The sequence below is a fragment of the Ruditapes philippinarum genome, unplaced genomic scaffold (assembly GCF_026571515.1).
Source record: "Ruditapes philippinarum isolate M1 unplaced genomic scaffold, ASM2657151v2 ctg871_1_1_1_1, whole genome shotgun sequence".
Taxonomy (NCBI): domain Eukaryota; kingdom Metazoa; phylum Mollusca; class Bivalvia; order Venerida; family Veneridae; genus Ruditapes; species Ruditapes philippinarum.
The window spans coordinates 296,279-313,751 of record NW_026862242.1 but is presented as its reverse complement, the minus strand read 5'-3'; the positions used below and the strand labels follow the sequence as shown (position 1 = coordinate 313,751).

The window sequence follows — 17,473 nt, the reverse complement described above, 5'->3', positions numbered from 1 at the left end:
GAGATAATAAACCATTATTGACCACATGTCTCTTATGTGCTTCCGTATACATTTCAGTATCCTTATTTACTTTGAAAGGAAAATATTTTTTCCCTTTGTAAATCAATTTTCCGCGGTACATTCCTTTATGAACGAGGCTTATATTTCGGCACTTGACAGTTATGGGCTTTGGTTAACCGCAATATTCTAATATGCATTCGTACGAGTAAGAAAAATGCTTTCCAGGCTGTAAAAGAATGCCTATGCTTTATTCAAATGTTATTGTTTATATTGACGCCCAATTTAAAGGTAATTAATCAAATCTGACTTACTTCTGGAGCACTTGATTAATAAAATATATTAGACACTAAACTCGGTTACATTTGTATAGGAACTCTATTATAAACTTAAAATTACATCGCTAATATTCATGTATACATTGAACAAAACTTACAAACTGCTTAACATCTAAATAAAATGACGCTTGTGGCGCCGTTAAATGTCGCAACGCCGCTAAATGTCGCACTTACCGCTAAATGTCGCACCATTTCCGCTAAATGTCGCAACCGCCGCTAAATATCGCAAAATCATTTGCCGTTAAATGTCGCAATGTTAACGTTAAATGTCGCACGAATTTCCCTTACCGTTAAATGTCGCAACACTACAGTTAAATGTCGCAAGATTGAACTCAAGTTTTATTGTTGTATCAAATTAATTAAATCTGCCTACTCAAGACGAATTTTGTCTGTTTGAAAGCGAGTGAATTTATTATATATGGAACTGCGTTTCAATTTTGGCGACGATAATACTCATCTTGTTAATACTGTATATTGTTTTGCGTTGGATTTTAGCTGAACTTATTCAAGTAAATATTGATAATTATACAATTGTATACTTTTTGTATGAAACTGCAAAATTGGCATTGTTCTGTAAATAGTTTTGTATAATCATGTCTGTAAAATTGGCAGAAGAGACAGCCTAACGGTCTGGCTGCCTGAGGTGGCAGTTTGATGGCCTTGTTGACTGAGGAGGCAAATTGTCTCGCAGTCGGAAGAGGAAGCCTAAATAGCTGACGACCAGGGCCTTAGGAGTTTGCCTAACGCCCTGGAAGCATAACGTTGGCAGCCTAGTATCATGAGGAGGCCGCCTAACAATCTTAACAGCCTATCAATGTCAGCTTTGCAACCTGAAGTTGGCAATCTAACAGCCTAAAGTCGGCAGTCTATAGTAGCTTAAAGTTAGTGACTTATAATATTAAGATGGAAACAATTTAAAATACAGTAAATTCACTATGAAAGGTCTTGCAAAAGCACATACAAATGCATGATTATGGAAAAAACGCCTTTACCTTAAGGGCACTGAACTTTGCAGTCTAATAGCCTAAAGCTGGCAGTCTAATAGCCTGGCAGCCTAAAATTGGTGTCATGTTATAAAAAATGGAACGATCAAAATAGTAAAATGGCATGTTGGATTTTTCCTAAAATCTACTCGTACAAATGGCTTCATAATTTACACATTTACTAATCAATACAATATACTTGATCCTGGCAAGTTACATAATTATTGCATAAGTTTTTATCAAATTATTGCCATTTTCAGCAGTTTGATAATAATATCGTGAACCTTAACCGGCAAGATGGATTTTTTTTAAGTACTGTCTATACTTATGGCTTCATAATTTCCACACTTACTTATTTAGAGAAAGTTCATTTGCCAAGTTATATAACTCTGACATCCCAAGTTATATTCCTTTTTTCACTTTGAAAATAGGACCTTGTATGGTTAACCTAATACCTTTAATGACCGTGTATTTTTTGTGGAGTAAGGGGTCTCTAGTGTCAAGGTCACTGGTGTGAAAATTTTTATAACATTTTCGCTCATTAAGCCTTTATTGTTAAGTTGTATCATAGTTTGGGGACCTTGCTGTTTAAAATGTGTCAGAGTTAAATCGTATACATATACATGCACAGTGCGTTAACTGGAGTGCAGGTATTAGTTACCCGCACTCCAGAGCATGCCCATTGATTGGTTCATTTTGTCCGGGGTTACATATTGTGACGGCAGAGAAAGGGATAGCGATGGAAATATCATATTCAGATGCTCGTTCATTGGTTACGTTTTTGTTGGGTTTCATTTTGTGGTATCAGGGAACGTGTTTTTATGTTTGACTATGATACAAAAGAGAAAGAACATCAAAACACTCGGCAATCTAATTTATACTCGGGGGCTACGCCCCCTCGTACAATCAGATAGCCTCGTGTTTCGATGCTCTTTCTATTATTTAATGTATTTCATGTTTAATACAAACATGCCAAGGGAGGTCCTCTTCCTTTGGGTTTAGTTAGGGGTCCTGTGGGTCAAGGCCAAAGTCACCAATGCCAAAATAGATTTTCACATTTTTACAGGTGCATTAACATTATTCTTTTGAGAGATGACTTTTATATTTGTAGGAACATTAAATTGAAGTCTTCTCCTTTGGATGGAGTAAGGGTTCAGTTGGGTCAAGGTCGCCAGTTCTAAAAATAGATTTCTACACTTTTACAGCCTTTATTTATTGACAAATGTATTTCATATTTGGAAGGTAGATAACTTGCATGGTATTCTTCCTTTTGATTGAGGTAGGGATCAATGGGACATGGTCACAAAAGTTAAAATAGATTTTAATTTGCAGAGTGAAGTTCACACAAACAGTTTACGCTTTAATCAAATTTGCTTCTCGTATGCGTGTTTTTATTTCCATTTGAACACCAGAAAGGCAGTGGTTATTCATATTATTAATGCAATAAATTAAAAAGATGTTTTCTTTACACATCTGTCTTATGTTTTTGTTTTGAAAGATAAAGTTCTTAAAATTATCTTAAAATAGATACTCTATTGTGCGTATGTTTTGTATTTATGGTCATTTGAACTTCACTATGACGTACTCGACATGCGCATTCGGACATGATAAGAAAAAAAGTTCAAATCAAACTCGTGAATAAAAATACGACCATAAAAGTGGTTACAGATATCTAACTAATATCTTAGTTACATATGTATTATTCATGTCTTCTGTTTTTCGATAGATGTCAGATTTAATTTCATTGAAATATTTAAAATGAAGCTTACAGATTAAGATTTTCATTACAGCAAAGCAATGATATAAAAAGCCTAAATTCTCTGGCCAATACGGCTAGCTGTCTTCAGCCAAATAGCAAGGCCAATATGAGCTTAACCCATTATTTGTATTCTTATTATATGGTATTTACTGAGAATCTTTCATAGAATAAAGCGACTTGGCGAGTAAAATATCACTTGCCACAATGTCAAAGCGTAGTAGTGTTTGTGGCGCCGTTAAATGTCGCAACGCCGCTAAATGTCGCACTTACCGCTAAATGTCGCACCATTGCCGCTAAATGTCGCAACCGCCGCTAAATATCGCAAAATCATTTGCCGTTAAATGTCGCAATGTTAACGTTAAATGTCGCACGAATTTCCCTTACCGTTAAATGTCGCAACACTACCGTTAAATGTCGCAAGATTGAACTCAAGTTTTATTGTTGTATCAAATTAATTAAATCTGCCTACTCAAGACGAATTTTGTCTGTTTGAAAGCGAGTGAATTTATTATATATGGAACTGCGTTTCAATTTTGGCGACGATAATACTCATCTTGTTAATAATGTATATTGTTTTGCGTTGGATTTTAGCTGAACTTATGCAAGTAAATATTGATAATTATACAATTGTATACTTTTTGTATGAAACTGCAAAATTGGCATTGTTCTGTAAATAGTTTTGTATAATCATGTCTGTAAAATTGGCAGAAGAGACAGCCTAACGGTCTGGCTGCCTGAGGTGGCAGTTTGATGGCCTTGTTGACTGAGGAGGCAAATTGTCTCGCAGTCGGAAGAGGAAGCCTAAATAGCTGACGACCAGGGCCTTAGGAGTTTGCCTAACGCCCTGGAAGCATAACGTTGGCAGCCTAGTATCATGAGGAGGCCGCCTAACAATCTTAACAGCCTATCAATGTCAGCTTTGCAACCTGAAGTTGGCAATCTAACAGCCTAAAGTCGGCAGCCTATAGTAGCTTAAAGTTAGTGACTTATATTATAAATATGGAAACAATTTAAAATACAGTAAAATCACTATGAAAGGTCTTGCAAAAGCACATACAAATGCATGATTATGGAAAAAACGCCTTTACCTTAAGGGCACTGAACTTTGCAGTCTAATAGCCTAAAGCTGGCACTCTAGGAGCCTGGCAGCCTAAAATTGGTGTCATGTTATAAAAAATGGAACGATCAAAATAATAAAATGGCATGTTGGATTTTTCCTAAAATCTACTCGTACAAATGGCTTCATAATTTACACATTTACTAATCAATACAATATACTTGATCCTGGCAAGTTACATAATTATTGCATAAGTTTTTATCAAATTATTGCCATTTTCAGCAGTTTGATAATAATATTGTGAACCTTAACCGGCAAGATGGATTTTTTTAAGTACTGTCTATACTTATGGCTTCATAATTTCCACACTTACTTATTTAGAGAAAGTTCATTTGCCAAGTTATATAACTCTGACATCCCAAGTTATATTCCTTTTTTCACTTTGAAAATAGGACCTTGTATGGTTAACCTAATACCTTTAATGACCGTGTATTTTTTGTGGAGTAAGGGGTCTCTAGTGTCAAGGTCACTGGTGTGAAAATTTTTATAACATTTTCGCTCATTAAGCCTTTATTGTTAAGTTGTATCACAGTTTGGGGATCTTGTTGTTGAAAATGTGTCAGAGTTAAATCGTATACATATACATGCACAGTGCGTTAACTGGAGTGCAGGTATTAGTTACCCGTACTCCAGAGCATGCCCATTGATTGGTTCATTTTGTCCGGGGTTTACATATTGTGACGACAGAGAAAGGGATAGCGATGGAAATATCATATTCAGATGCTCGTTCATTGGTTACGTTTTTGTTGGGTTTCATTTTGTGGTATCAGGGAACGTGTTTTTATGTTTGACTATGATACAAAAGAGAAAGAACATCAAAACACACGGCAATCTAATTTATACTCGGGGGCTACGCCCCCTCGTACAATCAGATAGCCTCGTGTTTCGATGCTCTTTCTGATTAGTAATTTTAGTTGGCCAGTCCGGGAATCGAACCCACAAGGTCGAGATTACAAGTCATTGAGCTATGCGGGCTAGCTGCTATAACAAAAATTCCAGTGCATATTATATGTGTTAATCGTAAAATTCGGTCATATCTAACGCCCGACTGCGGATCGAATACTAAATGATCAAGGAGTACTACATGATAATTTTTGTTTTCGATTTTCGTATTGACCGTGCATTTCATACTATGTTTTTCACGTATTTGCCGTTTCTGATAAAATAAAAAAAATTGCCTTCACGTTTGAAGTGAATATTTAATATGTATTTTGGGGGGAAAATATAAAAAGGGAGATAATTTAGCAAAAATACCTGTCAGGATCATCTGTCCTTTAGAAATGCATTAGTACTTTTATATGAAATAAGTATTTAAGTTTAAAGTGAATATGTTTGAAATTAGCCGTAACCAAAAGGTTAATCAGAGCGAAAACATCTTAGAGAAATAAGGGGAATAACTTTGCAAACTATATCTAGGATTATCTGCCCTTTGATATTGCATCATATGATCATAGTAAACAAATAAACCACATTTAAAGTAAATTCGGTAGTGTCTGAGAAAATAAATGAAATTACTTAAACCAAATTCTGAGAGCGACAATACCATAATACCTTTAATCTGTTGTCAATCAGGGTTACAAATGAAAATGGGAAACAAAAGAAAAATACTTATCTATTGAGAATTTAGTATCAATTATCCTTTCTAGCCTAAAGATTACATTATATAGCAGCTCAAAACCTCGATATTTAGGTTCATAAAAGAAAACAAGTAAAACAAAGATGGCAATTACAATAAAAATAACTATGAGAATGTTAAAAAGTAATATAATACTACTTTAATCATGATTTTAACATGAATTTACATCTTGCGACATTTAACGGTAGTGTTGCGACATTTAACGGTAAGGGTTGCGACATTTAACGGTAAGGGAAATTCGTGCGACATTTAACGTTAACATTGCGACATTTAACGGCAAATGATTTTGCGATATTTAGCGGCGGTTGCGACATTTAGCGGCAATGGTACGACATTTAGCGGCAAGTGCGACATTTAGCGGCGTTGCGACATTTAACGGCGCCACAACGCTAAATGTAAAAAAATTGATAAAGGGAGCAAACTGTAACAGTAAGCAAAACAGTATTTTGACTTCCATACAAAATACTAAATCACGTCAACTGTACTATTAACTGTACCAATTACCAAAATGCAAAAACGCAAAAGATAGCTCAGCTATATGGCAAGATAGTAACGCTTTGGACAACAAGTCTTTTGAAAAAAAAAAAAAAACAACAAGAAAGTTTCATAAAAGGGTGTTTCACTTTTTTAAAAATGTGCAGTGGGGGTTGTAAGTTTTATTCAGTGTTTGCGCTGTCTATGACTATTTATAATAAACAGAAAATTTTATTCATAATGAGCGAAGAAGGAATTTCAAGCGCAATGAGCAATAATAAGCTTAATGAGCAATAACAAACGCAATGAACATTTGTAATAATAACAAGCGAAAAGGGGAATAATAAGCGTATTGAACAATGATATGCGAAATTTGAAATAATAATCGCAATGATTAATTGTAAGCAAAATGAGAAATAATAAGCCGAACGAGCAATCATAAGCGTACAAAGGAATAAGTAAGAGAAATGATCAATTACAAGAGCAATGTGCAATAATTAGAGTAACGAGCAATGATAAGCAAAATAGGCAAAAATAAGCGTAATGATATATCAATACCGAGGGTAACGAAACACATGTTTAGTCTAGTTAAATCATATTCTGATACCAAACATACTGTACACAGAAAAGTTACGAAATACAAAATGTAATTAATAGCTAAAGTGTTGGACACAATTTTTTACGACATTCGCTTTTGGCCGATTCTGATTTAGGGAGTGAAATGTATATTTAATCAATCACAAGTGAAATGATTTCTGATACGCGTAATTTTTGTATTTTAGGCGGCCTTTTTAAACACTTAAGGGTACTAATAAAACGAACATGCTTACTTATGGGTTGATTTTATTAGACATCGCAGAACCCGTTTAGCGTGGAAATAGTGAGTTTGAAAGATCTTTTGTTGTTATCTCAACGTTATATCAATAAGACACTATGGGTGCAGTGAGATGTGTTTTGGCACACACGTTAACACATGTGCAGGTATAACTTCAACGCAATTTGGCACCATTTCCCATGCTAATGACTAAGAACTTCGTATAATTTCAAGTGATGGCCGCCATAAAAGAATAACTTTTAATTTGTATATTACCACGGATTTGTAATATAAATCCGTGATATTACGTAAGTTTAAACATATCTTATTGAAGCTTACAACTTATAACGTATAGTCCACTTCCACATCCGCTTTCTGGACTTAACCAGGACTGTGACATACGAAGAAACATGGCCATGGCCTAAGATCCCGAGCCCACGGTCACTGGGTTCTAAGGCAAACACATAGACTTCTTGGCCACCACATACCTTAGTGTCCACATGCATATATATGCACTGACCGATGCTGTTCTGTTCTATAATGAAAAGTTATGCGTGACGAGGAATAAGATGTACAATCTTATAGTAGCACAACACATATACATATACATATAACACAACACAGTCTAAACTTTGTAAAATAATTTAATGCATAACAAACTTTTATAATGACATCTCAAAGTGTATAAAGCTATATATCTGCTGCCTGTAGATGACAAAATCATTGTTTGAATCTTAAAGAAATATGCAACATTATAAACTTCCATAAAGGTATTTTGGAAGCATCCTCTTTCAGGTGAATGGCGCATGCGCGTGCACACAATCATTTCTAAATAGTTATATAACTCTACTAAAAATAGCCGCATAAAATTTTGTTGCCGAAACTTCCATTCTGTTTACTTACAATATGCATATATGTTAATCAAAAAAGACAGTTTTAAAGATATAGCTTTATACACTTTAATATTAACGAAAATAAATAAAATGAAAAATGTATAAATAGAGACAAATATGGCAAAAGTATGACTGATGAATAAATATGGTAGAAATACTGAACTTGTCATGTATACATCTTTTATAGCAGTAAATAAATCATAACAATTGGTACAGTGACTGAAACCCTTAATTTGCTGAGAGTGATAATAATGGCTTGGTATCAGATCAAAAATGCTGGCGACATTTGAGCAGACGACAATTTTCCCAGCATGTAAAGTAAAGTGGTGAACCAGCTTCTGTGGTAAACTAACTGTAAACGCATGCTTCACTGTAAAAACAAGTGCGAGTGGTAAACTGGCTTTCATGCCAATGTTGAACCATATTAACTATATTAAAATGTAAGTAAATGAAGAAAACTAACTTCAACGGCAATAACTAGTAGCAAGTTCAAAATTTGGAGATAAATTATCTCAATGAAAATACTTAGGTTTAAGGTTTACTTAAGAACAACTAAGAATATCATAAAATGAACAAATATGATTCCAAGGCGACCTATAAAATCGATGAAGCTCTTGTAGCCTGTATAGAAGAATGAAACTTCTGAAAATTTCCACAAAGAGATGAGACACATGATTATATTAACAATAAAAAAACCCAAATACATGATCTGTAATAGATTTCTTAAAATGAATATTCATTCAGTTATTTCAAAATCAGATTATTTCGTTTAATAAGCTGACAGAATGAGTTCCAGGAACCAATATCATCATCATCATCATCATCATCATTACCACACACACAGTTAAAAACTTATTTCTCAAATGGAATAAATCATGGAGCAGGAGTTTCTGTTATAAAATCTTCCGCTTCATATTCTTCAGTCGAGGAGATAGGTAAATTCGTAGTAGAGACAGGAAATGACGTAGTGAAGAATTCTTGGGCATCGGTCCATAATGGCACCGGAGTCGTTGTAACACTTGCTTTGCTCATCATAGCTTTTAACAAATCTCGTAACATGTTCACATAATCAGGATCAGAAAGTTTATTTGCAATAGCATCATGTTTACTAGACGATGAGTTTGGACCGAAAGATTTGATCTCCTGTAGAATAGATAAAGCACCAGTTGCGTCTAAGTTTTCAGGAGAATGTTCTGTAGTTGGTATTCGCTCCATATGTACAGGTACGCCCTCCATATTTGCTAGCTTTGGCGCATTTATATTCACATGCTCTGATACATTCACAGGAACGCCTTCAGCGTTTGCTGTAGTAGCAGATTTGGATACGTCAGTCGTGGTTTCAGCGTTAACAAAGGGGGAAACAGTACTGAAACTCCATGTCTGGTCAGTGGTTGAAGATGCCTCTTCTGATCCATTGAATATTGGACCGGGGGTGGTTGGAACCTGAGTTTCTGCAAGTGGAATCGTATCTGTAGGAGCCGCAGCATCTGTAGGAGCCACAGTATCTGTAGGAGGCGCACTATCTGTTGTATCCGCATTTTTTGCTGGTAAAAAAGGCATTGTGGGTAAATTTGATGAAAATGCTTCATATGTGATATCATTCCCTTTAATCAATGATGCTCCGTCCATAAGTGGTTGTACTTTCATATCATTCATTTTAGGCAAATCTGACATTGAAGAACTATTTTCTTTGTTTCCGCCATTTAATGTATTCACAATTGGCTCAAATCGGGTTTCAGTTTTTCTAAGTTGAGGTGTGTTTGAGGTATTATTTGAGATGTTGGTTTTATTAGCAGTTGATATGTCAGTAAGAATAGATTGTAAGTTAGGCAGATTGCTTTGAGGGTCTATGTCAACAAGGCTTTTAACACTTATCTTAGGCCCTGGTGTTATAGGCACGGCTGTGTTATCAAGAACTTTTACGAGTGCAGATGGGTTATGATCCAAGATAGTCTGAAGCGTTCTGTAAACTTCCGGTGATTGATCAATATTTCCGGTCTTGGGAGGAAGTGTTGGAATGTCTACATGCGGAGGAAGTTTGGTAGTTGCAGGGACGGCAGGCGTTATATGTGGCATTTTCTTTTCTTTTAAGATAAGTTTCTCAGACCTCAAGCCTGTTGAAGTGTCATTTTGGACAACATTAGGCATCTGTTTGGTTTTAATAATGACGTTTGCTTGAACCTCCTTTGCTCTTAACTCGACATTTACTGAAGGTGGGGTTGGTGGGTACACAACAACTCCTCTAGTAGAGCCAATTAATTCACTAACAATCTCCTTCTTCGATAATTTCTTCGCGGAAGGATCGGGGACAAGCGTTTCAAGGCCAAGCTGCGAGGCGGACGGTAAGTGTTCCACGGCTGCTCCACTAAGTTCGTTGGCAACTTGCCCAACTACTTGAGAGATCATCGACATGTCAACTTGTGTATTCGCTAACATAGCTTTAACTTCTGCCATTAGTTTTTCCTCCAAGGTCATCGAAGCTTTAGTGATTGCAGGTTGCAATGTTGGTTTAATCACGATGTCAGTTTGAGCACCAGATTCTACAGGTGCAGGCTTTGTTTGATGTATGTCTGCTTGCACTGGACTTTGAACACCATCAGGAACCTTCAGTACGCCAATAGTGTTAGGAATAACCTCGGGCGTAATTGAAATGTCAGCTTTTGCGGCTACATGTGCAAGCTCACTTTGATGTATATTTGTTGCAACTGGACCTTGCATAGCATCAGGGACTGTCATGACGTTAACTCGCTCTGGAATAACATTGGACACTAACGTAACATCAGCGTTCAACATATCAGCAACAACTGGCGTCTTTTGTTCTGCTACCTGGACTATGTCTACAGAGGTCTTCACTGGTGTCGCTACTTCTGGTTGAGTAACAGTTATAGAGGTGCCTGCGGACAAAGGCTTTGATGTTAAATCAACAACACCTTTTGTAGAGACATTTATATGTTGATTTGATGCTTGTGATACCGCAGATGTATTCACCATAGCAAGAATAGGAGAAGTATTATTGGCACTGAGATCTGGGGCTGCCGCAACTGTCGGAGCAGCCGTTGTAGTTGTAGCAACCGGGTCTGGAGGGTCTGTGGTATCCCCGAACATCATTTCCTGTCAGAAATAGAAAATATTTCAACAAATATGTAATGACAATGTGGCATAGCAAACTATTTTGAGTTTTTTTTTTCAAGTGACACAACTGATAAAATGTATAATATAAGTTATCATACTTAGTAGTTCTTAGCCAACATATTAAAGTTTGGTAGTCAATAAGTCTCCTTTGATTAAGCAATCAATTTACTACTAATTTTATATAGTTGTTATTAATAATGACTAACTGTTACGAAGTATATGATTTTTTGTTTGCTTTTATATTGACAGGAAATGTTACCTGCATCATTGCTGAATCCATGCCTCCCATCATCCATGGATTCATGAAACCAAATTGGTGTCCGTGCATGTGGCCACCAAACATTCCATTATGCATTGCAGTCATAGGCTGGACAAATCCTCCGTGTTGCATAACTCCGTGTTGTACAATACCTGGCTGCGACTGAACAATTCCTCCGTGTTGTAGAACTCCCTGAGACTGTGGATGTATTTGTATGGTGCTCTGTAACGCTGTCTGAGGATGCATGTTATGCACAATCGGATTTGTTTGGACTGCAGGCGTCTGTTGACCAGTCGGGTTCTCTAAAACAGCCGTGAAAGCATTTACAAGCTCCTCAAAGACTATATCAGATGACCCAACGCTTGAAGGATTGGTTCCGGGTGTCTGAACGGCCGCGCTACCTGCAACCGGGATATATTGAACCGTACTTTGTTGTGCATTGGGAACGTCTACTGGCAAGACACTTTGGCCAACACCTTGTAGTAAAGCAGTGTTTCCTTGAGCAGTGATCGCTTGCTGAACAGCTATATTCCCGGTCACCTGGTTCACTTGTAATGTCGGCTGCTTTATTTCCGGTGTAGCAATGAGTACCGATTGACCTTTTGTCGCGATAACTGGCGTCTGTTGTTGTGTTTGCAGTGCAACTGTGTGGACTGGTTGGCTTTCTGGTACAACTACTTGGGTCTGCTGATGGGAAGCACTCGTCTGGTGTTGAGTTTGAGGAACAAGATTGGTAAATTGTTGATGTGTTCCGATTATCGGTTGTAGATTTATTGTATTAACACCTTGAGGTTTCTGCACTGTAGATACAATCAATGGATTTTCTTGCGATATTTTTGGTTTTACCCTGGAAACAACACGTGGCAGATTTCGATTTGAAGACACCACTGAACTCTGTCGCAATATGTTAGTCGGAACACGTTTTGTTTGCTGATCTGGCCTCAAGCTTTGAATACCTTGACTGCTGAGCCTCCTTCTGGAAATCTGTGACACAGAGATGCTTGGTTGTCGTGGAATCGGCGAAATGCTTAATCTTGGTAGACCAGATATTATTCTCGCCTGTGGACTTCTGCGGTTGTGTGAGTCAATATTAGGAATACCGCCCGATCGTTGACTTTGTACGAGGGCGCGTTGTGGTATTCTATTAGCACCTGCCGACCTCGTTTGGAACTGCTGCTGCTGCTGTCGTGTTGCAATGCGCTGTCTAAGTTGATCACGTGGTCTAGTCATTTGATCGCTTATCATTTGTCTCCGTTGTGTCTGCTGCAAACTTTGTGACCTTGACATCATGTACATCGGTCCATTGTTATTACCTTAAAAGAGAATTATTGATATCAAAAAGAAATTAATAAAACTTAATATTATTTCTGAATGATAAAATATTTTCCCCATTCAACCCCACGGAAATTTCGGGCCCCATTTTTTTCCCAATGATTAAATTAAAAAAATGTAACCTTTCAGAGGGGCCCAAATAAAAAAACAATACTGTGTACAAAAACCAAAGACATTGTTCTAAAGGGATTCTCTACAGGAACGTCAAAAATAAATAAACATCGTAAACCTTGGGTGAATATAAAAACCAAAAGATGAGTCGAAAGATACACATAACACTAAGTGGATATATTAATATTTGGTACTGATACTGAGGACTTTAAAATATCTGGAATCTTAAAATAAATCTCCAATTTTTTTATGTGTAAGAAAATACATTTTTTATCATTTTTAAAATTCATATCTGTAGAATCACACAATAACATGAAATTATCATTAATAAATTAAATCTATTCAAAATATGACATTTTCTAGCATTAAAATTTTAATCCCGTTACTACCATATTAAAGAGAAAATAATGTTTACACATTGAAATTTTCACAAACTACCGAAGTGCCATCAAGGGACACGTGTGTATTATAAAAATATCTTTTGATAACTTACTGAACTTGGTTAGAAGGTTACTCAGTACATGTGTACATTTGAAACAATATTTTGCTTATATGAACAATTTTTTCTGCTGGAGGCCGGTATAGTAACATCGACTGTTAGCCTCCTGCTTTTTAAATATAATAGATTTAAATATATTTGATTTATTCCTGCGAAGCATATACATATTTAAAGCGTATGTGGGTAAATCCAGATGTGTTGGGATGGGGAGTTAATTAAGTAACTTCCGTTTTACAAAAACATGTGAAACTCATGCAAAAAAAATGACACAAGTGAGCCATTTCTGTAAAACTAGTAAAATTTCCAACCCCAAGTGGACATTATTCTCATATTTGTGTTGTCAAGTTGAGCTGAAATAACTGAATATTTAAAAAAAGTGGCTATTATAATGGTGACTTGACCATCAGAAGCTCTTGATACTGGAAAATGTTAAGGATAAAAATTAAATTTGACTGTAATATAAAATGACTGTCCCACTCGTTTTATAAATTGAAAATTACAGTTAAATTCCGAATGATATAAATATATTTTTAGAAATTTCATTAAGGTGAGTTAGGTCTAATTACTATCGTTTATGTAAAGTTATAAAACAGAGGAATTATGGCAAAATGTAAACTTATTTTGACTTTCACCTGTACACTTAATATATACCCATGGATGGGCATAATATCACTTTAATATGTCCCCCAGCCTTATGGAAATTTAATGTGCATCCCCATCTAGTAAAACATTCTAGCTGGAGCCGCGCCTGAATAGGTCTAGCTTTTTCCACAAAAAAATATCGATTTGCTTCTATTCACATGATACAGTAGGCCTATTAACAGTTGTAGATTTAAATATGACCTACTTCTCATTCATATTTAATGGTTACAGCTTTTAACACTGGTAAAAGTTTAAATACATCTAAAATCTACATGTACAGTATACATTATTAAGTTAAGTGACAGTTTGGCGGGGGCGCCAAATATTACAATAGAGGAGGGAAATCGCGCCAATTTTTCTAGATTTCAATGAAAGATGGGTTTATTTTCTGTTTAAGATTTTTCTTAACTTTATTTAAAATCATTTATCTTAAAACGATGAATTTAAACATCAAATATTATGTGTAAATAGATAAAAATATAAGTTCAGCTCTCATTCTGACAGTAATAATATGCTACTGTTTGTAACTGCCCGGCTAGCTCAGTCGGTAGAGCACGAGACTCTCTTAATCTCGGGGTCGTGGGTTCGAGCCCCACGTTGGGCGATTTCATTTTTCTTTCTTTCTATTTTGTGTGGTTAAAGTGATAAGTGTTTAAAAGTTCGGAAATATATATAATATCATATCTACATAATGCTTAAAACAATTTAAAAAAAATATATACAGAATAAAAGCTCCAAACAATGACTTAGAGAGATATCGCTATTTATTCTAACAATTAAATAATATTCAGTAATAGAAGAACTGGAAATGGTAACAAAGAGACGCTCTTGAAAACAGTTTGATCAATTTTTCAATATAACAGTCATCATTTTGTACGTAATTTTATAAATTGTATTTGCTATTAACTGCAAGGTTCGAGTCCTACTTCGGGTGTTTTTCCCCCCGTGTATCTTACCATGTTTTACAATTAGAATTAGATACGGCCATTTAAATCAGTGACAGTTTCAGAAAAAAAAATAAACGTTTTTTTTTTAATTTATTTTGATTTAATTTTACATTACTTTTAATTTGTCATCGTATTTCTAGAAAATTATTTATGTAATGACAAATTAATATTACCTCTTTCTTGGATCCGCGACCGTTGAACAGAAGGAACATTCACTTCACTGAGTCGAGGTAACTGGAAGCTGATTGGTCGATGTTGACCTCTGCTAAGGTCAGACAATCTTCCGTGTGTTCTGATTGGTTGAGAGCGGATTGCATTTCGAGCGGCAAAAGTTTCCTGTGTTCTGATTGGTCTATACCTTGGTGTCGTGATGCTGCCTCGAAGTGGATTCTGTATTCGTATTGTTCTGTGACTGAACTGTGACCTTGACCTTTGAGGTAAATTTCCAGGATTCCATCTTGTCGGAAACTAAAGAACATGGATTTGTATATTTTTATCGTACTTATTTGATGTATGCAGTTAGAATTAAGCGACACAATTTAAACATAGTGCATATGAATATTTTGGCGAAAGATAATAGAGCAAGTATTATATATTCCGGTCAGATTGCATTTTACATGTATAATTATGTAGCCTATATTGCAAGATCTTTACTGACCAGCACGTCAAAATGTAAACGCAAATAAATAGTATTGCATTTGATACTGCCAGTGCATAATTGTGAGAGACAACAAAAAACAACAACAACAAAAAACAAACAAAAAACAACAACCGTTTAACAAATGCGCAGGGGAGACAATTCAATTTTACTACCTATGAATAGTGCGACACCAGTTACCTATCTTTTGTAGATTATTTGATGAGCAGATCGCCCGCAAATAGAATAGTCTTTACTTGTAATTTTATAATGGAAAATTTGTTCCATTTGAATTCAGATCATAAAAGAATTATAACGATAGTTTCAAAGAATATATACGACTTTACCTGTAAAGAAAAGGCAAATGTTAAAGTTTCATTATCACCGTCAAAGTATAAATGATAAGTGAACAGGTAAAAATCAAAACATCTTGACATTTTGCCATAATCGTTATAATAATAATAATGATGATGCTGATGATGATGGTGAAGATGAAGATGATGATGATGATGATGATGATGAATAAATAATAATAATAATAATAATAATTAATAATAATATTAATAATAATAATAATAATGATGATGATGAGGATGATATTAATAATAATAATGATGATGATGATGATGATGATGAAAAAACATTATAATAATAAAAATAATAACAATAGATATAAAATTATGTAACTACCGTAAAATTATGACGATAATAATAATAATAATAATAATAATAATAGCAAAATAATTTGAATAGAAATACAATATAGATAGGATCCTAAAATAAAAATACGGATATTTTATAGGAATATTTAATCGTGTAAGCATTGTATCTTATATTTTACTTTATTCTATTAAAATTTGCAATAACGTAAAAATGTCTTTCTTTCTTTTTCTTTCTTTCTTTCTTTCTTTCTTTCTTTCTTTCTTCTTTCTTTCTTTCTTTCTTTCTTTCTTTCTTTCTTTCTTTCTTTTTTCTTTCTTTCCTTCTTTCTTTCACACACATTTTGAAAGGCTAAACAATCTATTATGTAATTACAACACGTCGTATCTTAAATGGAATAACAGAACTTCTAGTAAAGCCCATTATGGAGAACATACGGAATTATTTTCTTTGTTTTATTATTATTGTTGCTTACAATTTTTGTAAGCTCCCGTCCCAATAGATGATTCTAAGTCTGCATAACATTTATTTGCTGTCAGCCTCTTTTTTCTTCCTTTTTCTTAATGTTTTTAAAAAAGAAAAAGATTTGAAAAAGATTTGAAAAAGTCAGACTAACATTCCTTAGCAGTGTTTTAGATAGATAAGAAATCTAAAATGCATTTTAATAATAATAAAACACTCGTTTTAAACGTGTGATAAAAAGTACAAAAGCAACTTACCCTGGAGCGACCTCTGTATTGTTGTGCTGCTAACAAATCGATTAACATAAAAGTAACAATTCCTATTAAAATTAATTTCAAACAATGCAGCCGTTTCAAATCCGCCGCCATTTTATTATTATTTTTAAAAAATATAAAATCGTATTTTAATATTTTTCTTTGTGTATGAAGATATTGTTCCGATAGAAAATTGGATATAGCATGGTCTCAATCAGTACTGACAGCCGGCATTCGATAGCTGTCAAATTATCATCGCATTTACATCATTATAATGTTTCGGACATATTGATCTGTCCGAAATTACGTAACTTTGGCAGATGCGTCAATTTGTTTAGGGATGAGTTATGAAAATATTTGTACTTGCTAAAGAAAACGTTACAATTTTATGACTATTAAGCAATAAACAGATAAGTACACAAATGCAAACGATATAGTTCCGTGTCTGATTTGTACGAATAAATTTCTTTTGATATATATGTCATGAATATTCAAGATTGAATGTACCAAAAAGCACACGAATAGTT

The 17,473-nt window shown here is 34.9% G+C and overlaps 1 protein-coding gene and 1 non-coding gene across 2 annotated transcripts; one reads left to right on the top strand and one right to left on the bottom strand.

Annotated features, from left to right (window-relative positions):
* Positions 1-7,758: 7,758 nt before the first annotated feature.
* LOC132718399 (mucin-5AC-like) lies at positions 7,759-17,390 on the bottom strand. Its single transcript, XM_060702092.1, has 4 exons — positions 16,950-17,390; positions 15,107-15,401; positions 11,403-12,715; positions 7,759-11,122 (listed from the first exon to the last, which is right to left on the bottom strand). Exons 1-4 carry the CDS (start codon positions 17,058-17,060, stop codon positions 8,885-8,887), a joined length of 3,957 nt encoding a protein of 1,318 aa, XP_060558075.1. The 5' UTR covers positions 17,061-17,390; the 3' UTR covers positions 7,759-8,884.
* Positions 14,516-14,590, top strand: Trnae-cuc (transfer RNA glutamic acid (anticodon CUC)). Its single transcript has one exon. It is a non-coding gene; the product is annotated as a tRNA-Glu (tRNA).
* Positions 17,391-17,473: the final 83 nt, after the last annotated feature.

What these genes read in the sequence shown, in the direction of transcription:
- LOC132718399 (XM_060702092.1), bottom strand. Translation starts at nt 17,060, where the DNA reads ATGGCGGCGGATTTGAAACGGCTGCATTGTTTGAAATTAATTTTAATA. An exon ending in GTCGCGGATCCAAGAAAGAG is followed by an intron (nt 12,716 to 15,106) that starts GTAATATTAATT and finishes TTCTCTTTTAAG; the next exon opens with GTAATAACAATGGACCGATG. An exon ending in TGGATTCAGCAATGATGCAG is followed by an intron (nt 11,123 to 11,402) that starts GTAACATTTCCT and finishes TATTTCTGACAG; the next exon opens with GAAATGATGTTCGGGGATAC.